Source organism: Typopeltis vanoorti, chromosome 13 (assembly GCF_054136105.1).
Source record: "Typopeltis vanoorti isolate ZY-2024b chromosome 13, IOZ_Tvanoo_1.0, whole genome shotgun sequence".
Taxonomy (NCBI): domain Eukaryota; kingdom Metazoa; phylum Arthropoda; class Arachnida; order Uropygi; family Thelyphonidae; genus Typopeltis; species Typopeltis vanoorti.
The window spans coordinates 50,293,019-50,317,638 of NC_143561.1; the positions used below are offsets into that span (position 1 = coordinate 50,293,019).

General features: G+C 34.7%; 1 protein-coding gene across 1 annotated transcript in view; it reads left to right on the top strand.

The window, feature by feature from the left end:
- The first annotated feature begins 5,072 nt into the window (after positions 1 to 5,072).
- The window catches only part of LOC150100141 (toxin-like protein 14), a 36,465-nt gene continuing 16,917 nt past the window's right edge, over positions 5,073 to 24,620 (top strand). The window contains exon 1 of the mRNA XM_090403018.1: positions 5,073 to 5,453. Coding sequence (XP_090259144.1) covers positions 5,321 to 5,453 — 133 coding nt within the window. The 5' untranslated portion in view covers positions 5,073 to 5,320. The remainder of the gene's footprint in view (positions 5,454 to 24,620) is intronic.

A 24,620-nucleotide genomic window follows, 5' to 3' on the forward strand; every position in this document is an offset into this window, starting at 1 on the left:
CACTACAGCAATTAAAACAAGTGGAAAAATTAAATATTTTAATATGAGTAACCACCTTTTATTTATGCACAGCGTCATTTGGACCCCATTGAAAAGATAAATCCAACCAACAATGGGCAGTTTTTAAACATAGAAATGTATATCTAGGGGCGTTACGAAGAGCTTGATAGAGAATAGCAACTATTGAAGACTGTAGAAGCATTTGAAAAAAAGTTTTTTTTGGAATTAAGTGTTTGAAATGAAAAATGCTGTAGGAGAACAAATATTCCCTAATTGAACAACATCAGTTAAAGCTGTGTTGTGCCTCCCTCATTCATCGGCAGCAACTGAAAGAATATTTTCAGCAGTGATAATAAATAAGAAATCAACTACAAACTCACTTGATGAATGGACTCCTTTTGACAAAAGAAAAATTGAAACTTTCATCAGCTACAGATTTTACTATTTCTGAAGAGTTAATTAATTTAGCAAAATCTGCTAAAAATAATGAATAAATATTTCCAGTGTTTTTCTTGTGAATGGGCACCCCTGTATATGTATATATGTAAATAGCATATTAAATAACTGAAAATTTAATGTTACATTATTTTAAATACTACAAATTATATATTAAATTAATACACATATTAAGTGCTAGAGTTACAATTGGGACTTCTGTTATGATGAATGACAACTGCAGCTCTTTGACTCATAGATGACTACAGTAGATGAGTTTTGACTTTTTTCTTTTCATTTTTGTCGTACATGTGTTAATTTAGAGGTTTTACATCGAGTTCATCTATGATAATAAGGTAGTGATAATGTGATAAAATGCCCAAAACAGAGTGAAACGAAAGCAAATAAAAAATCTAGTACTTTTTTTTCAGATTTTGTACCTTTTTCTTGCATAAGTTGGTGCGAAATATTTTTGCTGAGTGGTCACCCTTCATGAAATGCTTCGGTCAATTGCCGCATACACGAAGTTCTGTTTGTCCGTACAAGACAAACCTACTTCACAGAAGACGGCGATCTCGTTCCTGACAGACTGTCTTAGGGCTACAGTTAAGCCTCTTAGACAAGCAATATGGGTTATATTTTTACTTATTAAACACCCGGGATATCTCACCTTTTAAAACAAAAAAAAAAAGAAGAAAAAAAAAAAAGGAAAAAAGTCAGCTCTGCTGTTTTCAAATTGCGGCTACAGCCAGATGAGCACTCACAATAAGCCCTGTATCGAACTCCGAAAAGATCATTTGTTTTTCTCATCGTGATCGACACTATTGACGATTACTGGCCAGCAGCATATTTAAATAGCTACCTAGAACACGTGGTGACACACGTGACCATGTATTTTGCACATACATTGTGCAAATAACGTTTACGTACTCTGCATAAAGGTTTATAATTCAGTGGCCAGTATGTGTAGTATAAAATTAAATGTGAACTTTGTTGCGAGAGAAAATAGACAGCTTGAATAACAAAGACCTATCAAATCTGTATCTGTACAAATAACGACTGACAGCTACTTTAAATTGACTTACTAGTTTTTATTTATTTATTTTAAGCAACAAGTTTCTGCTGAAAAATAGTATTATCATGATTATATCATAAAAGCTATATAATTAAATTCTTTTGTAAGGTAATTATTGTGTTATTATTTTTCAGTCCGAGGCAACTGTGGCCACACATTAGAGCAGGGGTTCCCTAAAAATCCAAACACTAAAATGAACACAAATGAACAATGAAAACAATACGATGAACTTTATTTTTAATAAAGATCTGGTCAAAGAAAGAAATGTTTTCAAATGAAATAAAATAATTATTCATCCTAAACAATTATAAAATAATTATATAATTCTTCATAACCACTTTAATGAGATGGAAGTTGCTGCTTTCGACCAGTTAGGACTGAAAATCGAGGAACACCCGTAGGATATCCACAACTATATAATTCCACAACCATGTCTCAAGATAAACAACTCGGTGCTGGGGAAAAAAAAAAAAAAAAAAAAAAAAAAGGAAAGAAAGCAGAAAGAAGGTGAAGAGCATGTAAGCTCTTTATGAGTAATCTCCACTATGGCCAAATTTGAATGATAAGAGATTCACTACCCATCAACAATAATTAACAATTTGGATGCAATTTTAATCAATCAACCAACCAACAACCTCCTTCCTCCTCGCCTTTATCTAAGGATTTTGGGATCTACAGTATTTTCGATTTTCGTTTCTCTCGCTGGTGACAATGGCATGTATTTGTACGTTGTCCAGAGATACGTGTGTGTCTTCAAGATCAGATTTCCAGAAGGATAAATCCTGAGCTCTAATCTTGAGATAATAATTCCTCACATCATGAGTTATGAACCGAGATCTTTTTCAACCAAAGGGCATAATATCGACTGCGCTATGAATACGAATTAACAGCAATAAAAAAAAAAAAAATCTTAAATCGCAATTTCTATGTAAGACAGAAAGTGAACTTTAATGTTTTCTCTTATGTTAATTATATACAAATAAATAAATAAATCTTGAGGAATATACTTTAAGAAACTTCGATTTGTAACGATATCAAGTTAGCATGCAGTCAAAACACTTTCTTAAAAAAAATTAGGATTAGAGTTACAAAATTAGAAATAAAATTTGTCTAGAAATTTTAAAGACACCGCTTAATATATTCATATGATAATTCCCTGTGATTGTTTACATGAACTGAATATTTATAACATCTTTAGACACAGGAAAGTACGAAAATAATTCGTCTTTTCAGCAACAGATTTCCACATTTTCTATATTTTCTTTTCTTTTTTTTTTTTTTTTAAATTACAGTAACATTTTGTAGAATTTCTACATTCTACATTTTCCTCTGGAAGAAAAATCCAGTGGGAGCTATAGCACTAGGATATGACACTCTCCTATTTTTCTTTCGCTTGCTGACAGAAATTTAAATGAAAAATCACACATTTCAATATATAAATGTATGTGAAAATAAAATAAATGTATTAGGTTATTTATTATTAAAGTTTATTAAATCTACTACGATATTACACAGTTATTGAGTTGAATAAATGAAGTCTGAATATTCACAAATGTGGTTAATCAGTTAAATTCCAGATCATAATTATGAATTATGATCTTGTAGCACACCACTCCTTAAAAAAATAATAAAATAATATATATAAAAAAAATAACGTCCACTAGCGAGTGCAAAGAAAATCAATTATAAAGACTACATCAAAACTGCTGTAAAAATCATAAGAATTAATACATTTTTGAGTAAAATGATTTTGAAATTTTTTGACAAAATTTTGTAGAAAAATCGCAAAGAATTACAATTTGTTTCCATTACTAAATTTGTACGACTCATTTGCATTTGTATGCAAATATTATTTGCATACAGCATACAATATGGAAATGTGCTTATAAGTATAATTTCCAAATATAAGTAACAAAGTTTTCTATTGAATTAGTTAATAACATTAATAAAATCACCAATCTTCCTTAAATATATGCCTGTTTCTAGAGAGGAAGCCAAATATAGATAATTTTTTGAGGTAATAATTCCACCCACGAAAGATGAGAATCTATAAAAAATTTTATTAGTATTGTAAGCGGGATAAGGATTCGGTAATCCGGAAACTCCCTTCCCCCGCTCTAGTGACCAAATATGATATTTTATCAAGCCACCTGAGGCCTTTCAGTACTTTTTACGAGTCATTACAAACGTTCTGCACACCACGCATGCATCGCCAGTGGGATGATGTAATAGCTGCACGTCAGACTCAGTAAAAGCGATGCGTGCTGATTTCTGTTTCTCTTCTTCTTGTTCCGAGAAATTGAAGAAGAATCTGATTCAAGTAGGAAATCGCGTTCCATTTTTATATGACAATACGAGGATACATGTTTCGGTATGTATAACAAGTGGCTGCTTCTAAATGCAAAAAAAAAGAAGACATTTATCATCTCTTTTGCATTTAATGCAAAAAAAAAAAAAAAAAGCATGCTAACGAGAATACAAGCTATCAACATTAATAAGGCAAAATAGCACAATAGACATAACAAAATAGCCTGCAAATGTATTTTGATCAATAAATATTCGTTTAACAACAGGAGGGTGTAGAACTTTTCAAATCACCCTTCTAAAAACAGGAGAGGTCGTAACACTTATGGTGCATCAGCAGTGTATCAAAAGGTAAAAATGCTTGTAAGAGTTTCCAATTTTTTCCACTATGCCACTGGAAAAAAAAAAAAAAAAAAAAACCGCAGTCCAATTTTGAAATAATAGCAGCGCTTATGTAGAAAGAATTTTAAAAATTACTGCTTTTTCCCTTAACACTACCGAAAAATTCCAGTGAAGTGTGAAGTTATGTAAATAATCTAAAACTCAAAACATTAAAAGATGGAGGAATTATATAGAAACTTGTATGGGGAAAAAAAAAAAAATTAAATTCCGTACATGTTTTTGAATTTGAGCATTCGATAGCAATTTCAAAATCAGTTCTAATACTTTTCCAGTCTTAAAATAATATATCAGTTATTTGTAAACAAGCATTAGCAATGCAACACAAAAAAAGTAGATTTTTGTGGACACAAAAAAAAAAAAATAGCCATCTGCTATTAATGACTACCGAATCATGCTAAAAATGTAGAACAAAATAATAGCTTAGTTCTCATCGTCTAATACAAATCTATTTTAGCAGACGATGAAAACTGACTAAAGTTGAATATTGCATATACTATTTTGAATACTACATACTATATCAATTTTGAATTCCTTCAAGTAGAAATATTTTATGAACATTCCTGTTTCTTTTAAGTAGAAGTTTATTAATTCATTTCAAAAGTAGCGTGCATTCGTACCATCTGAATAGTTCGTAACTTTTTTTTTCTTCTTTTTTTTATAGAAAGTCGTTATTGGCGTTTTTAAAAGTTGCTTCCTTTATAGATCATAGTGTTCGTATTACGAAAATAGGGAAATACGTTTATGACCATGTGTGGATCGATAATGGAATGTGACGAGCTCTTATATCCGTAATCCGAGAAACATGGCAGTACTGGAAAGATAATACACTTAAGCAAATGTCCAGGAAGCTGAGCTACGGACATGCATCCTGTTGATAAAACGGCGTCCTTCCCACTTTACTTTTGAAACGTTGGACTGAATTTTACAAGTAATCTATTATTTTCGGAAACCCACGAAAACGGTGCTTGCATAAAATTTTTGTTCCCGGATTTAGGCTAAGCTACTCATTAACTTCCGGTTACGGAAAGTGATTATAAAAGAACTGTATAATTCGAGTAAATGAAATGGAGCCTTTCATAGCCAAGTACTTCAAATTCGTGTACCATGATCATCGCGAATAAAATGCAACTTTCCATTATTTTTTCTCATCAGTATTGGTTCGTTGTAGTTTTATTATTGTTTTATATCAGTTCCTCACGAGCGTACGTATATCTGAAGCCTATAAAAGCTGGTCCAGGTAAGGCCTTTCAAATGATTTAGTTGTTATTATTAACTTTAAAAATAATTTTGGTATAAAATAATCATTATATTATTTCAACTTACAAATTTAAATATTATAGTGATTAATATGATATAATAAATTGATGAATGATTATTAAATCAGAGACATAAAGAAAACATAACTGGATGAAAGAACATACCGTATATGTCGGCGTATAGGACTACCGGCGTATAAGACGAGGCCTAAATTTTAAGCTATTTTTAGGTTTTAAGTTTATGTTGGTTGTATAAGACGACCCCCCCCCCCCCCATCCAATTTCTTCTTTCTTGTATTAATGCAACGTTAGGTATTGTTGTTATATCCATTATTTTTGTATCTATGCATATCCGTTATGCACAGATATAAAAATATCTATGTAGTATTTACGCGAATTACCCTAATTAAAAGTGATTAGCTACAATTTTAATTAATTATTAATTTTGCATTTTTTAAAAAATTTTTAGGATTATTAAAATTGTTATAATTTAAAATCATGGAACCAGCAACAAAACGAAGAAAGTATGAAGCGCGATTTAAAATAAGAATCATTGAAATGGCAAAGCAAACTAATAACTGTGTTGCTGCAAGAAAGTTTGACATAACCGAGAAGATGGTAAGAGAATGGAGGAAGAAAGAAGATATTTTTAAAAAAAATGCCAAAGAAAAAATGTGCGATGAGAACTGGGATCACCCGATGGCCGCAGCTGGAAAATTACATTGCAGAATGGGTATTCGAACAAAGGCGGAATAGTTATCTTGTTACAAGAAATATGATTAGAGCATATGCACTAAAATGGTCAAGATTGAATACGGATGAAAGTATAGAATTTCAAGCTATTTCAGGATGGTGTAATCATTTTATGAACAGACAAAATCTGGTAATACAACATAAAACAAAAATTACTCAAAAATTACCAGGAGATCTTGACCACAAACTTACCAGTTTCCATAAATTTATTATTCAGTTGAGACAAGAACATAAATTTATATTGTCAAAAATTGGAAATATGGATGAAACTCCAATGAGTTTTGATATGATAAGCAATAAAAAAGTGGAGTCTAAAGGTAGTAAGAGTGTGCTAGTTCCAAGTTACAGGTCATGAAAAAACAAGGTTTACAGTTGTGTTGTCATGTTTGGCTGATGGAACTAAGTTAAAACCAATGATTATCTTCAAACGTAAAACTAAACCTAAGATAAAATTTCCTTCAGGTGTTTTTGTACATGTTCACGAAAAAGGATGGATGGACGGAAATGGCGTGAAATTATGGATAAATAATGTGTGAAACACGCGACCAGGCGGTATAATGAAGAAACGCAGTTTATTAGCATGGGATATGTTTCGTACTCATTTAACTGAGAATACTAAAAGTCTTCTAGAAAAAAATAACACAAAAATTACTGTTACCATGTGGTTTAACTTCTATATTGCAACTACTAGGCGTCTGCTTGAACAAACCGTTTAAAGATCACATACGAGAAGAGTGGAATAACTGATGTTGACTGGTAAAAAATCATTTACAAACAGTGGATCTATGAGCACTGCATCACTTGATATGTTGTGCAATTTTGTGATCAAAGCATGGAATAAAGTAAAAGTAGAGAATGTAATAAAATCATTTAAAAAGTGTGGTATCACTAATCTTATGGATGGTACGGAAGATGATCTATTGTGGGACACTGATGACGATGAAAACGAAATCAATTCACCGGATTCGAACTGAGATCCATATGACGATCATTTAGATAATGAATCTGAAGAACTATTTTCAATGATGAAGAAAATTAACATGAAAATTTAGGTTAATAATTGTTAGTTGTTTTTTAAGACTTACATCTATTGTAATATTTTAAATAAATTTATGTAACAAAAAATTAATCTGATTTGTTTATAAACACTGCCTATTTTCTTATATAACGATGTATTATAACTACCTAAATGTTCATCCAAGAAATTAAGTTTCTCTTTTTATACTCGCCATATAAGACGACCCATGATTTTTGAGGGGTTTTCTGTAGTATTTGAGAGTCGTCTTATACGCCGACATATACGGTAACACTGGTGTTTAGAGAGAATACAGCAAGTTTGCATATTCGGGTGCAATGATAATAGGTTGCTAACTCGAAATTACCATTCTGCATGAGATGACATTATTTCGAAGTTATAAATTATGAAGTTTCCCTTTGTAATGCAGTGATGTGCATAAAATTTGTAGAAATGCAATGATTGGAGTCAATTTTTATTAATTCCTCGGCTAGTCAAAATTATGTGATCATTTATTTGCAAATAAATAAACTTATAAGAATAAAATTCTTCTTCTTTTATATTAATGAATATTATATTAATGGAAATTTGCTACAAGTAGTTGATAAAAGCTTTGGACCTAGGAATGACAGTAAACAATGAGTTAAACTTTAAGGAGTACGCACCGTTAAGGTGGTTAAGACATCACATTTATATAACTGCAATGTTCAACAGAATGCAAACTTCAAACAAGGAAGTTATTTTTCCTCTTTACAATATTAATTTACAGTATTTGCAATAGGAAACAGTGAGTTCAAATTTAAGAGGCCACACTATTAAGGTGATTAAGACATCATTTGTATAACTGCAATGTTCAACAGAATACAAACTTGTACAAATAAGGAAGTTATTCTTCCACTTTACAAAGCTTTCATATGACTACATGTGTTGCGTTCAAATATGATCGCCTAGTTTTCATGGAAATCAGGAAACTATCGAAACGATTCAGCACAGGATCTGGGATAAGGAACTTTTCATATGAAGACCGACTGAAGAAGTGTTGTCTTCAAAGTTAGTTGGTGAAGGAAAGGAGCTACGATCAAACATACAAAGCCAACTAGGTGATCTTATGCAGTAAAATCGGTTGTATTATGTACAAGTGAAAATTTGCAGCTCATGTTGTTTGTGGATAGGGAGAACCCAGGGTCATCGCTGGAAACCAAGTAAGGGCGTGGTTGAAAGTATGTTAGGTCTAGGTTGTTTACAGTGGCGTAGCTAGGGAGAGCCGGAGGGGGAGGTCCGCCCCGGGCGACACTTTTCACGTGAGACAATCTTATTTTTCGATGATTCTTTTATTTATGTTAACTTAGTAATTTTTATTACTTAATTAATAATTAGTTTTTAACAATTATACTTACAACTAAAATAAACATAAACGTAGTGTTTTACTTTATTTCCCTATACGGCTTTTTGTAGTATTTTTTGGTGCGTATTGAGAGGGGCGACATACTCAGGAACCGCCCCGGGCGGCAAAGGCTCTAGCTATGCAACTGTATCCACGGGTCTCTTAGTCTTCTTATTGTGCTGAGATACTTCTTGTCTGTATCCTGTATTATAACCTTGACTCCTTCCCAAAGCATTTTTGGTGAGTTCTCACTAATCTCCAAAAAATTATCCAACGGAGTTAGTGTTTCTTCTGTGAACCCACCAGGAATTACTCTGACACCCGGTCTAGTGGGTCGTTTCTGATTTGGAAGCTTTTGGTGTCAATCTTATTTGGCTCTTACTAGCTGATGATTTGCACCACAGTGTGCTCCAGGCGGGGGGGGGGGAGCCAGTAGTGTCCGGCGCCTGTGTGCAAAACTTTAGTTGGCGCCCCTACCCCCCCTCCAATAAAAAAATCACTTTAAAAAAACTTATTTTTTTTAAAAAGTAAAGGCGCCAAAGTATTTCCTCCTCTTTGGCGCCTGTGTGCGTCGCACACATTGCCATATGGTCGGCGCGCCCCTGGCTCCAGGACAAGTATGCACAGCACAGATGCTTATCTTCTGCCTTGGAGAGCCAGGATGTAATCAATCTGGTGCCTTGACCTATCAACAGAGGCGTAGCTAGGGAGGGGAGGGGAAGATCCATCCCGGACGGCACTTTGAACCTTTAACTTTCGCAGTTAATTCTAAAATACAGTCTCGAGAACTCATTTCCAAATATTGTAATACTACTGCGAAATTTCCTCATAAGTATTGCTAGTTGTGAGAGGAGTTTTTCTAAATGAAATTGATTAAAAATTACCTACATTACTATGAAATAGACTTCGCCAATGTCATCGACCATTTTGCTAACAGAAAAAGCAAGAAAAATAACATTTTAGAATGTTGAAATTAAAGTTTTACTCCAAAAATAAACGTAATGTTTTTAATTTATTTCCCCATACGTCGTTTTGACTTCTTGTAGTATTTTTGGCGTGTATTGCCGGCAAAGGTTGGTCGATTGGTAGAGCCTCTGCTACTAATGGCTCAGTTAAGTAAGTTTGAGCGCGGTTAGTAGTTGGAAGGGGTCCAATCATTCGATGCTGTTGGCACACTCTCACTCAATGAGTCTATTGGACTCCCTGGAGGTGTCAAATAATAATAATAATAATTGAGAGGGGCGGCAAACTCAGAGACCACCCCGACCGGCAAAAGCTCTAGCTACACCACTGGTTGTTTATATGGAGTATGGTGAGTAAATGGAATAAGATGCCAATGGGCATTGTGAATACTTCTTCGATGAATGTTTTCAAGAAATATGATAGGTGCCTGGGCATTGTACGACTTACAAAGGCTCTTATTCGATGAAACTAACTCTCTGGAGATGCCTGTATAACAACAACAATAAATTTCAGCGCTCTGCAAATACATCGCCAACTAGTCCGTGACGAGTAGTTACAGACTGGACAAAACAGCACATTTTGTTATTTAATTAAAAAAAAAACTTTCTAAATAAAATCTTTTTAAGTTTAAGAAATCGTAGAGGAATATGCGTAATATAAATTATAGTAGCAAAAATTAATGTAACCAATTATATTTTCCAAAAAATCAATGTTGCTTTTACTATTCTCCTAGTCTTACTATTTAGTGACCTGTCCTCCTTGGAAGAGCTCTCACACTAAGGAAATATTATTCAAACAACCAAACAAAACCACTAATCATTTTATGGAACTCCTATTGACTTACTGGGACATATTATTAAAAAATAGGCGGGAGGAGTCTAGCGCGAGCAACTTTTTTTTTTTTTTTTTTGTGGAGAGCAGGGTTTGCATAATTTGTCAGAGCCTCATTAATGAGAATAGCAATAAGAAGAAGAAGAAGAAAAAGGAAGAATATTTTAATTAAAAGTCCATATCAAGTGAATGAGCAATTTCGTGACCACCATTATACCATTATCGTTTTAAACTTTCTCTCTCTCTCTCGTGCGTGCGTGTATGGTAGTTTTCTTTTTGTTACACTGCTTATATGATTTATCTGCCCAATAACCTGTAAGTGCTGAATTGTGAAATAAAACACAAGTTTAAAACGTAAATTTTTTAGCACTTAGCAAAGAACACCATCGATTTACGTGTACATACAAATAACACAGTGAACGATAATTTATTTCTGTAATTCTTAATTAGATTTACGAACAGAATTTGATTAACACCTCCATGACTGTCGGATATCATTGGAACTCATTCTGATTTAATTCGCTGATTGCATTTCTGTTTCCCACTGAACGGAAATGAATGGGAACTAAGGAGAGGCACTACAAAGTCATTGGCAAAGACGTCGCTGCTTTGAACCAGTAAAATAATACAGATTATCTCTACCGGTAAGATGCTTTTGACTTGAATCATATATTGGGCGTGATCTTCCTATACTTTACAGATCAGGACTGTCCAACCTTATTAACGTGGTCGAAATCTGAGAGAAGTTAGAGAACCGTGTCGTAGACTGTTCAAAGATTAACAGATACATTTATTTCATGGAGTTATTTAAAAATTCACGGACAGAATTTTTTCACAGGATTGTATATAAAGATTCATTGAAAAAATGGGAAGATTAGAGAAAAATACGTCGAGCGAATTCAGAATTTTGTAACAGCATTAATGATGTTTCAAAGAAAACTGGTGGTTTGGGATTACGACTGGATTTACTAAGGCTTGAAGTGTATTACGTCTCTTAATTGCATGTGTTCTCTGGCTGGTTTGTCAGTTGTGCGGGATGAAAAAAAAACGGAAATTTTCAGGAAAAGAAAACCATTCCGCTACCTCTGAATGAGACTAGCTAATTCACGCTCAGCTGAAGAGTCCTTATAAAGAAGATTCTTCGCGCGCTGGAACTCCAGTGTTTCAAATCAAAGGGCACCGTCGATATATAGTTAGCTATGGGGACTCATACGGGTCGATGCTTTACCTAGATATTCGAGTAGTTTAGAATGGCATATAGGCTTGAAGATTCAGGGTTGGTGAAAAAAGAAACCCACAATTACATTTCCTACGACAATAAAGTAGGCAATAATTAATAGCGGGGGGGGGGAAAGGGAGGAAAGAGAACAAAATAACAAACAGTATTCTGAAAATTCAAATGTTATTAACCAAAATACAAAAATACTGCTATCGATCGAAATATCTCACATTTAAAAAAAAGGCCCGTTAAAAATAACTAAAAAATTATTGATATGAATTTAAGCTGGCGTAGCGGGACGAAAATATTTAGGTTACTCTTTACAGCAGAGGTCGGGAACTTTTTCGAACCAAAGAGCCATTCCACCAAAAAAATTAATTAAAACAAAATTTTGGGAGTCCCAATTTCAATTCGATTTTTCCTGGTGATTCGAAGTTGCAGTTAGTTCAAACTTGAGTAAATTTGATTTTAATTCAGTACTTCAACATATCAAATACCACTCTTATGTTTGCATATAAATTTTTATATGTTCAATAAATAAAACAACATTAAGTTTGATTAAGTTTTTAATCACAAAACATTTTAAGTAAGTATAATATTGCAAAAAAGTCAGAATTTGTATTGCAAAAAGAATTAGTCCGAACAAAAATACAATATTATGTATTTTAATAGATATTTAAGCACACTTAGGCATGGGTAACAAATTTCATGCATAACACACACATCACATGCATAGTATCTATCGCCACGAACAGGCCGTATCAAAAACAATATTTAGTTGTTTGTATTAATTATGTATCTTTTAATTCAATATAAAAGAGCTGCACTCTGTTTAGCCAAGAGCCGCCGGTTCCCGACCCCTGCTTTACAGCAATAATTTTTATTTATGTGACTCACCACTTCCACGAAAGGTTGTAAGCCTATAGTACGTTGGTGCCGTGGGTGGACTATGGATTTTTTTAAATTATTTTTTATAATTTTTTACATTCATTTTTTACCTGATCCGGAAACCCTGCTGTAGAGACCAAACATGGAACATTTTGAAGCTACCTCCTCAGGTAAGCAAGGCGCTGGTCTTACACCCGGTGATGAAATCATCTGCCACCCACGTATTAAGTAAAACGTGTGTCATTTTATATATGACACCTTTTTCTACAAATACACTCAGGAGACACCTTGTTAATTAAGCACAGTAATTTTTGAACTATCACAAAGGGGGCCTAGCATCGTTTCAAACAAAATTATTTTGTCCCGTTATGAACGCATTAAAAAAAACATTGAGAACGCTGGTGGTTAATATTAGGAACAAACTATACAGGTCATAAAATAAGAAATAACACGCGTTTGTAGTGATGGTGAGGAATAAGAAATGTTAAAATACTTAATATAATTGTGAAAATTATTTGGTATTATTGTTTTGTATTCATTTTTAATGCTGCCCAATTCGAAAGTGGTAAATCTCAAAAACATAGAAATACTGGTTATAACAAAAACAAGTTTTCTTAAAAATCAAAATGAAATTAAATTACAAAATACAATGTAAAAAATTAAGTACAGAAAGATCAGGGCTATGTCGTGTAATTAAACATTTGAAATTAATGCTGATAGTGAAGTTTATTTATTTTTAAGTTCATTATTTGGGCCAACAAATTCCTTTCCGATAATTTTTAGGAAAATTTTCATAGAGTTCCGATAAAAAGAATATTTTTTAAGTAGGGCTTCGCAGTCTCAAAAAACACCGAACTAACTACAGAAGATTTTTTTTCTTTAGCTGTGTTATTTCTAGAAATATTTGGCATAATTTTCACAAGAACGGTGTTATAAATACTCTTTCCGAAACAAGTTTGTTGGTCTCCCTAAGTGACAGTACTAAAATCACTTTGGTGCTTGTTGTCAAAATAACACGGATAGCATAAGTTTCGATTGATGCTAAAGAGAAATGTAACTGGCAATGTAATGCACACGTCGCTCGAGGCTTTCTCTGTGCATATCGATTACTTATCCTTCAACGTCATGCTTATTTAACATTCAGAAGTATATGTCTATATATAACTACATGGTAAAAAGTTTGTTAGTTCGAAAGTTTTTCGTAACTTTGGGAAATGATTATGCTACGGCACAGGAACGTGAAAATATCGGATGTCTTTAGGGTCTGCAACAGACAGATCATTGCAGATATTTAGTAGGGCAGTCGCTTCCTCTCTCTCTCTCTCTCTCTCTCTCTTCTCTCCCCCTCCCCTCTCAATAAACGTGTCCGTTAGTTTTGAGAGAAACAGCAACAAACACAAGCAAAAAAAAAAAAGAGAGAGATTTCTTAGAGATCAGTTTTCAAAAACCACTGATATTTTAGCAGCTGAAGTATCCATAAGTGTAAACTACTTTAAGACTGTCTTTAGCCAGAAAAAAAAAAAAAGCTATTGGTGCTGACGCCAATTCAATAACAAGACTCCAACTCAAGGCTGTTTGGAGAAATAACTTAATCTACGTTTGATAAAGTAATTAAAATACTCTGTATCGATTTAGAATATTAAAAAAAAAATGAAAGCACTTCGGAGATACGAAAAGTTCATATGAAGTTTACTAGCAATGCTGTGACAGCAAAGCACTATCGTAAACCACTCGGCCAACCAGTCCTGCCTTATGGAGGCAAAATTTACTGTAAAGCTATATTTAACATAAGGCCGGCCTGGTTGGTCGAATGGTTAGCGTATCTCCAGCCAAGAGGCTGCGGGTTCGAATCCCGCCTAGGCATCGATGTTTGTGATTGTCTTCAACCTTCATACATTCATTCACCCAAGTATAGATACACTTTCTCAATATGGATTGGGTCACCATGGAAGTAGTAGATCCCCAAACCTCCCTCAATGGGAGAGGCCTTCACACTGCAGTGGGGAAGAATAGGCTGCTCATCATCATCATATTTAACATAAATGTTTGCATATAGACGGAGCTATACGAAGCAGGTTGTTACCAAGTCATATGTCTTCTAAGTACAAAGAAATATAGGACATATTTCGAAATTTATGAAACACTCATGTAAGTGCGAGTTTGGCGGCCTGGTTGACTGAGCGAGTAGTCTCTCCGATCCAGCCAATAGCCTGTATATTCGAATCCTATTGAAGAAATGGATGTTGGTGAGTCTTTAGAAGACAGATGAATTTCATGACGTGAAAAAGTATTGTGTTTCGTCTCGACGAGCAAGATGCTTACAATAGTAATAAAAGTACAATGAGTGGGATTCACATTAAAAAAAAGTGAATTTTACTGTTTTCGGTGAAACAATGTGACAATACGTGACAAGCGCATATTCTCGATCGATGTCACATCGTTAAGAAGTCAGATAATCTTCCTTGGAGATTATCTCATTTCTTCCATAATGTCAGTAATGAAGAGTGACTCACCTTACCTAACTTCACAGATCCTTAAAAGATGTCTCTGATGTTAGCTCTCTTCTTGGCAATTCTGACCATAACCTTGTTCATGTTTCTCTTTTCCAAAGAGCGTCCCTCTCCTCAATCTCAGTCTTGTATCCTTTTGGCACTACAACGGTGCCAACTGAGATGACCTTCGTGATTTCTACGCCTCTTTTCCCATGATGTGATTATTGTTTCTGTTCTGCTGATCTAAGAATAACCAGTTCTCTGATTAAATACCTGATTTCGATGTCTCGGACTCCATTAAAATCAATATAGCCTAGTTACCTCAAGAAAATATCGAGTTAATGTACATCGAGTATTATTCATGTCTAGGCAAAAAAGCGGCAATAAAATCGCTTCTTGTATAATTTTAACGTTTCAGGAAGCATTTAATGATTCTCATAAAGAGAGAGAGAGAGAGAGAGAGAAACTGCGTACCATATACACTATGTTGACAAAAGTATTTGGACACCTTACGTTCCATGTAAATTTCCGATTCTACCACATGCAAATATTCAGGGAATGTCTGCTTAAGTCTGGCAATAAAAGGTGGGATGTGCTGCATGTTTTGCACTGTACTCGATGTCAAGATACCACGTTCAGATGAACTGACAGACTTCCAACGTGGTATGGTAGTTGGGTGTCGCATCAGTGGTCTTTCTGTCTGTGTTGCTATCCGTCTCAGTATACCGAAATCCACTGCTCCTTATGTTATTCGTAGATGGAAAGTCGATGGTGCTACCACAGCAAGAAAACGCACTGGGAGGCCACCGACACTTATTGATGGAGATCGACATGCTCTGTCTGGGAATGTTTGAGCATCCTGCACGTCATCAGCGGCGGACCTCGCAGTCAACCTACAAAATCTAGGTTGACTGCAAGCCAATAATACATCATCTCCTCAATGCCAAACGACATTTGAACGTGACTTTCACACCGTTCAACCGTAGACGATTGGAAAAAAGGTTCTGTGGAGCGACGAATCACGTTCCAAATGTTTCACTCTGATGGTAGTGTTTGGATCTGGAGATTACCCGGGGAAGAGTTCAGGCAGGACTGCATCATTCCAACTGTCAAGTTTGGGGGAGGCTCGGTAATGGTATGGAGGTGTTTCGGTTGGATGGGGAATTGGTCCATTGGTGGGCGTGCCCAAAACCATGATCTGATGGCTACCTGGACAATTCCATGCTTCAGCACGACAATGCTCCATGCCACACTGCACTGCTTATCTGAGACTGGTTTCCACAAAACAACGTTAAAGTGTTGGAATGGCCGGCTCAGATTCCCATCGAACATCTTTGGGGCGAATTAGAACACCGATTTCACTCCAGACCACAGCGGCCGTCATCAGCACTGGGGGTAACTTTGCGCGAGGAAGAGAAGAATATTCTTGCCGCGACATACCAGAATTTGGTTGAAAGCATGCCCCGAAGGGTAGTTGCTGCCATTCAGGCCAAATGTGGTCTCATTCAGTACTAAAAATGTAATTAAAATGCTTTTTTTTTTTACCACAACTAGGTGTCCGAATTATCTTGTGAACATACAGTAGTGTATATCGAAAAACTACTTTGTAGCTTTCGAAAATTTTCATGTTTTTTTTTTTTCTCATATTTTTTCAGCATTTTTGCTAAAAGTTCAAGACAATTTCAGTTCTGAAATCTCACTTCTCTTTCTATTGAAAGGGACTGTGGTGCGACTATTCTGGTATTAAGTTCTTGACGGTTTTCTTAAAGAAGAATTATTTATGCAAATTGCTCAGAAGTCCAAAAATCACGATGCCTCAGCAGGACAACGTTCATAAATCTAAACAAACATGTGATCAGTGTGTGTTAGTTCCCATCAGGAGCTGATGGTCATTAATTGATTTAGCTTGACTTATAATTAATTCAGTGATATTGATGAAAGCATGGGGGTAACTACTTGGCCAATATTTTGATGAAGGAAATTAACTTCCAGTTCTACAAAATAACTACCCGAGAAAGATTATTAGATTTCCATAACACCAGAATGCTGTACTCTAGGTATTCCTAAACATCTACACGCATTTTCAAAAATAAAATAAAATAAAATAAATAAAAATATGCTGAAAGAATTTCATCATCTGCAACTATGACACTGCTGAATATACGTTGCTCTGGGAAATTGCTGCACAAATTATGCAGTACATAAATAAAAACAGTTTTGTAGGGCAAATTCGTTTGAGTATTGCAGTCTTCTAATGCGAACTCTTCCACAGCGCGAAGATTAGTTTTCCGTACGTTCTCTATAAAAAATGTAAATTCGATGCGCAATATTGAATTTAATCAAATACAACTTCCCTATCCTCTCATTTACAAAGCCGTGGGTACAAAAAATCGGTGTGGATACTAGAATTATGGATTTCATATAAAATAAGAAGGAAGTGCGCATCAAAATTTGAAAAAATAAAAGTGATTAGCAACACTTATAGTTTTTATATTAAGTTTAATCAATCGTGTGCTAGTAGTCCGCTCGTGTTAACAATTACGTGTCTACACGCTGTTTTGCAAGCTGTCTGCAACTGGCTAACTTGAATCTTTAGTTTTGCCTGAAAAGCTACTTCCGTGTCAGACGGGAGTAACTCATTAGATCTTTTTCTTTTTTTCTAAGCAGAGAAGACGATTTTTTTAATACATCATCTTGACTATCATTTTTTATCAGGTTAACACATTATTACGATTTATATGTTTTAATAAACATCACACTCTTCTAGCAGGCACAAGAGGCTGCTTTGATGAACGCTATTCAGTTTCCTAAATACAGCATGTGATAAAACGATGAGTGAGAATACATTCAGCAGATTGCGGCCGTTGAGGTTTGTGAATGCTTTTGGGTGGTAGACGCTGTTCAAGAGACTAAACATGGAACTTCCACGTTTCTCTCTAGAACAGCGTGTCAGATTATCTAACCATGGATGGGTTAACCCACCCATGGCATATTACATGTTTACGATCTTTCATTAGTGGGATTTACATTATATATATATATATATATACACACAGGGTGTTCGGGATAAATTTGACAGTTTCGTAAGGAAAAAGAAAATCTTCTTTGTATCTATTAAATTTAATGAATTGACAAAAAAACATTACAGGCAGAGTTAATTACAATACTATCAACAAGATTTACTCAAAATAACCACCATTAGCATCGATCACAGCTTCAATTCTGCTTCGGAACCTCGAACAAGCTGATGCTACAGTCTCCCTGGGAAGGGCCGCAAAAACTGTTTTAATTTTATCCATTAACTGGGCTTTTGTATTACTGGAAGTGCGATTGGTGTCTTTTTCAACTGCGCCCCATACAAAATAATCCATGGGGTTAAGGTCTGGGGAGTTTGGAGGCCAAACATTTGGACTGGTGAAGTCGTAGAAATTTTCAGACAACCATTTTTGACTTTTCCCAGAGGTGTGGCAAGGGGCCGAATCCTGCTGCCATACATACGGCCTACCATTGGCTACCCTTGTTATCCAGGGCTTGACTACAGTTAGCAACTCCACGAACAAAGCCCGAATTCCAATGCCAGGGTTCTTCAACACCTGTTCCTGCAGATTTGCGAGGAATTCTGCTGTACGAACGCAATCAGATCGTCTGCTAGGGATCTTTCTTCTTGCTACATCCTCGTAGTCACCATTGCAAGTCTCTAGTTCATGCCTGATTGTTTTTACTGTATTCAGGGAGCATTGGGCAGCAGTCGTAATATCCTTATTTTGATGGCGGGCACGAATCATCATGATACAAGTTATTCTCTTCCATGATTCAGGTGGGTTCCAGCTATCCATCCTTTCTGACATCTTGTATATGAATGAAGAAGGGTCCAAACTTTTAAATGAAGAGAAGTGTGTGTTAATACATGTAACTTACAGAAAAATATAATTAATTATAAATATGTCAAATTTATCCCGAACACCCTGTATATAGCATAGTTCCATAACCTAGTACTAAATTCTAGTTCATAATGCTTGCTTCATAATAATGATGAGATACGTATTTATTCAAAGTAATTAACGGTGAGTTATGTGTAGTAGTTGGAGGATTAAGGAGGGGGGAGGGGGGGGGAAGAGACGGTGAGATGTATGTACAGTGGAATAGAGTAGAGGACCCTTCCGTGATGAGTTCTTGGACTCCTTTTAGGTGTCACTTAATAACAGTAATAATAATGGTAAATGTCAGTGTCGATCGTGGAAGTTGCCGTTACTGTGTCATGAGATGTATCGATGGAACTAACATTGATCGTCACTGTTTTCAGCTTTGTGATTTTTCCACATAAAACTGTTGTTTCGTTGAGCTTTTGCACACTGGTTGCCAGTTCGCAATCTATATTTTATTCTCCTTATTACTTAATTTGCATATAAAATTTAGGATCACGACGAAGCAAATAATGGCATGTGTTTGTCGGCCGAGTGATCTGCGGAAAAGACGCACAGACACATAGCTTTGCTAACTGTGCACAAAGCTATTCGTTCACCACAGAGGAGTCAGCTGGTTGAATAATCATGTTCTCGAAAACATACTTAAAAAAAATATGGAAAGAGTATAATGACAGATATAGATATTTGTCATTCTTTATAACTGATAGATAATTTCAGTTATAAAGTATAAAAGAAATTAACTAACATTTTGTTTAGCAAAATTTAAATCTGAGCTAGCTAGGAATGCTAAGATTAATCCGAAACGCTTTTATAGATATGTAAAAGGAGCAAGAATAACAGAGGCGAATTTACGCATAACCATCTGTTCTGAAAAATCTTGAATGCTTCAACTGGGACTGCAGAAGAATTTAATACGTATTTTACGAGTACCTACGTGAATGCTTATCAGTCAGAAGAGGAAATATTGTTTGAGAGGCAGGCTTTCCCACCTAATGAGTGATGGAAGAGAGGAAATTATTGATATCCTAAATGATTTGATTTTGATTTAAAGTATATATCAGCCACAGCCTTTCTGATTGTTACCCCTCTGCTATTCAGTTATGGCGGTCTCGAGACCACCTCCTCGTGCACGAGAACAACGCAGCTGGTCCATTCTAATGTGAGCACTTTGTGAACTGTGTCTCATGTGTGAACTTTGGTGATGTACCAAAATAATGTTTATTTATTTATTATTTTTTTATGTATCGCTTTTTCCTTCTATGTATTATGCACCACATGAAGTATTTTAGAAAGACGAAACTGGTAGTGCCTTTGAAAATAAATTAGTTATTTCTATTTCCAACAAACATTTTGACAGCATTACAGAAGCTCTTCATTTGATAATACAACAGACATTGAAAATTATACTGGGAGGGACAGGAAATTGATTGACTGACCTTTATTTTAGAGGGAGAGGGTATCTTCAAAGAGGCAGGTGGGAAGAATCCAATTACATCGGGTTACGTGCTATGTTCGTTTTTTTGTATTAATAAATGATTTAGCTTCAAATATCAGTTTGTGTAACCTCTTATTTTCTTATTTTATTAAATGATCTTATTTTAAGATAATTTCTTTGCGAGATGATCTTAAAATAATAACCAGGAAAGTGGGAGTTTAATTGAGAGTTTAATGTGAACATATGTAAATATACAAGATTTAGTAAGAAGTTTATCTTAAATGGATTGATAACATGTTTAAGTTAAGAGATATATATCCCATATCGTTTCTTAGCCGAATAAGAAACTCAAAGAGTTTCATGCCGAATATAGTAGAAACTATATAAAGTTCGGCGATTCCAAGCGTAAGCAAATACCTGGATACTGCAGCAACTCACCCTTAAGGTAGTGCAAGCTGAGGCAACTCATGTCTAAGGTGAAGCCTTTGGCTCTTCATATGTCTAATGGATTGATAACATACTGATAAGTAATTCAACAGACTGTAAAATAAAATAAACCCTCTATTGTCTTTTATTACCGAAAGAGAGTAGGCAGAGCTCCTTTGGTTCTAACTAACTCTCTTAGGACAGGTGGGTAGCCAGTTCATTCTTCAAGCCTTAACTCATAGTGAGCTACGCTATCAAGTGAATCAAGGCTTTTTAGAGGGGAGGGAGGGAGAGAGAGAGAGAGTCATACAAACACTAGCACTCATATTACTGTCTGTCTAAAATAGTGAGAGTTCTATGGTTGATTTCATAAATGTAAGGTTAAAAACCCGAATTTCGAGGAGAAAAGCTCTACTTTCTCGTCTCAGAGGTTGACTAACTCAAAAAGAGGCCAAAGAAAGGCTTAAAAAAAGTTCCTGTAGTCGGCGACTAGATCGGGCCTACAATGGTCTTTCTTCAAATGACCTAACACTATGGATGCAAGTTCCATTTCCAGAAGACAAGGAGCTTCACTTGTTAAAAATAATAATACTGTTACAATTATATTATATATAATTATATCATTGGCAAGGCCGATAACACTGGATATCATCAAAAGCGTTCACTGATAGTAATGAGAATCGATTGACTAGTTGTAATCTGATGAATTTACTCAACAGGAGATAGAAAAGAAATTTAAATGAAGTTTATAAGGTGGTTCAGAGTGTATATAATATACGGGGGGGGAGGGAGTCTGGAAATTTTTGATAAACACCTAGAACAAAAATTATATTAAAACAACTGATATAACCAAAAGACAGAACATATCTTAAAACCCTTTAACCTCCATGTTTCATCAAATTGTAATAATTTGTTCTTTTTCTTTTAGGATATATAAGAAGACATAAAATTAATTAATTTTTGTTCTAGGTATTTATCACAACTTTCCAGACTCCCCTCGTGTATATATATATATATAAATCAGCTAACGCCTTTTATTCCCATATGGGGAGTAGGCGAGGCCGTTTTAGCCTTATCTAACTTTTGGAGACTGAGTGGGCAGTTCAACCTCCAAGTAACCAATCAGAGATAGCTGGACCAAGTGAAGATAGCTGGCACACAGTGAACAGACGACTAACAAGTGCCGTCGACTCGTGGTCCCTAACACAATATATTTTCAATATCTGAAAATAGTGCGAGTTCGAATGGTCGATTTTCTTGACTTTACAGGACGAAGAACCAGAGTGTTCGAGTCACAGATCGACAAACTCGGGAACCAGTCGAAAAAAAGGCTCAGAAAAAGTTCCTCTAGTCGGCGACTAGATTTGAACTCATGTCTTTCTTCGTGTGGTCAAGTGTCGCATAAATTAATTAATTAAATTAAAGGTTAAGAAACTGATGTACGAGATACAGCATGATAGTGTATTTCATACTTAAAATAATATTAAGTCATGCAGGACAGTTTCTTTTATTCAGTTGAAAAATAAACTATCCATTAAGTGTTATATTCAAGAACAATGTTAGTTATTTAAATCATGGAATTATTTTCTTTCCACACTAATTAAATATAATGTGAATGTTACTTTTATTAGTTTTTCTTTTTAAATAGTAGATAAGCCAATCGTTATAAAGAAAAGCTATTTTTCTGGCGTTTTTTTATTATTATATAAGGTGCCACATTGACATACTAACCGTTATTCACACAATGCCTGTCATACTTCTCCTTAAACTCATTCACAGATGCAGTGGCACGCCAAGGGTATTTGTCACCTGGGTGCAAACTTTTATCGGCCGCCCCTAATACTGTTGTATAATCCAAATTAGATATTAGCTACATAAAATGCCACGCTATCAATGTTGTCGCCCGGGTGCGGTGCACCCCTTGCACCCTCGGGTTGGCGTGGCCCTGTACAGATGAAGTATTCACAACCACCTCTGGCAATGTGATAGTAATATAAAACTGATATCCACAACAACCTTAATTTATACAAATACTACTGTATTACTTGATTATTTTTCTTAGATTCATATATGCTAGCAAATTCTTAAAATTCAACATACAAACAGTTATCGTTTTTTATTACATGCAATAATTAACAGTTCTAGTGCTTGCCTGATTTAGTGCATGGATACGGGAGCAACGTACGCACGAATAATAGACTCATCCATCTCAAGATGTCTTGTTTTTGTAGTTTATCAGAATTTCTTTCGCATTTTCCATAGTTTTCAATTTTAATTTCAGTGTTAGGAATAGCTGCACCAGTAAAGAAATTACACTGCCAACTGTTACGTTTTATTCCCAAAATTAGCTTTACCAATATTATTTAGGACTGATATGACACATTTCCGTTTTCTGGAGTCATAGCAAATGATTTACTATGAGTAAGAGGTTCATGAGAAAACGCACAAAACAACTTGCAGCTATCGTGCTCTTCGCATGCACTATGGTCCGTTCTATTCGCGTAACAAGCATTGTTTTCACATACCTGAATACTCACTTTAACTGTGGTTATCTTCCATTTTCTGAGGGGTCTGAATGTATGACGAGAAAATGCGCAAAATAAATCACTGTCAGTATCACTTGATTTATCCATTACATCATTCCTTTATACTGTACTTTAAAAAAAAAAAATACTCCAAGTTAAATAAAACTTAATTAGAAACACCAACAACAAAAATATCACCAAAATTACTTATAGCAAACAAACGTAATACAAAATAAAAAAACAACAACAACATTCAGCTCCCCCTATTAAGAGCGAACACTTTTATACTATCATTAGTAACTGTTTTAAAAATTATTATTATTACATTAATTCTCCTGGAGTCAAATACTCATCGAGAGAGAGGTTTTTATAATTAACAATTAATATTATACAATATACATTATGTAAGAGTTATACAAAAGTCCACATACTTATCACGGAATCATCTTCTTCTCCGGTGCAACATATCATTCATACTGAACCTTAAACTGATTCACATTCTTAGCATTCACAATATATATATTCATGTAATTATATTACATGAATTTCTTGTAATTTCTACATTTTTTTCTCTTGTGAAATGATTCATGTAATATATATATATTCACACTTCTTCACCACTCCTATTCTATTCCCTTCCAAAGATAGTCCCATAGTTCTAGTAAACTGTTTTGCAAATTTCCAATACTACAAATTTTCTTCTAATCAAGGATTAGGCATTTGTCTGTTGCAAACCGCAAAGAACAGACTTTCCTTTATAAAATCGGATTTCTGGTCAAATAAAGTTGTTTTTTTTCCTTGCTTTTATTTTATTACTACTTTTTATATTCGTTATTCTTTTAATCGTTCTGCATAATTTTTGAAATGTATTTATTTTTTTAATCTATATCATCATCTTTTAGGATCAGGGAACGCGAGACATGGTCAGGATTCTGCCATGTTCTCTTCACCGGATGCCGTTTAATATCATTGACATTGATAGTTTGGGCAAGCTATCCCTGATTGGCTTAGGGTGGAGATTGACTGATCTTCAGTCTCCAATAAAGTTAGATAGCGCTAAAGAGTGGCCTCACTTACTTCCTATGGGGAAATAAAAGGCATTAGCAGGTTATTATTATTAAATGGTATCACTTCACCCGTTCTATTATTTTATCTTGTCTGACTATTTTTGATCTAATATGACATCTACATTTAAATGATTTTTTTTTTCCTTTTGTGAAATCTTTAGACTGTATTGTTGGTTTATTCTATTTAATTCATAAACTGATATTTTGAAGGTCATCTACATCAT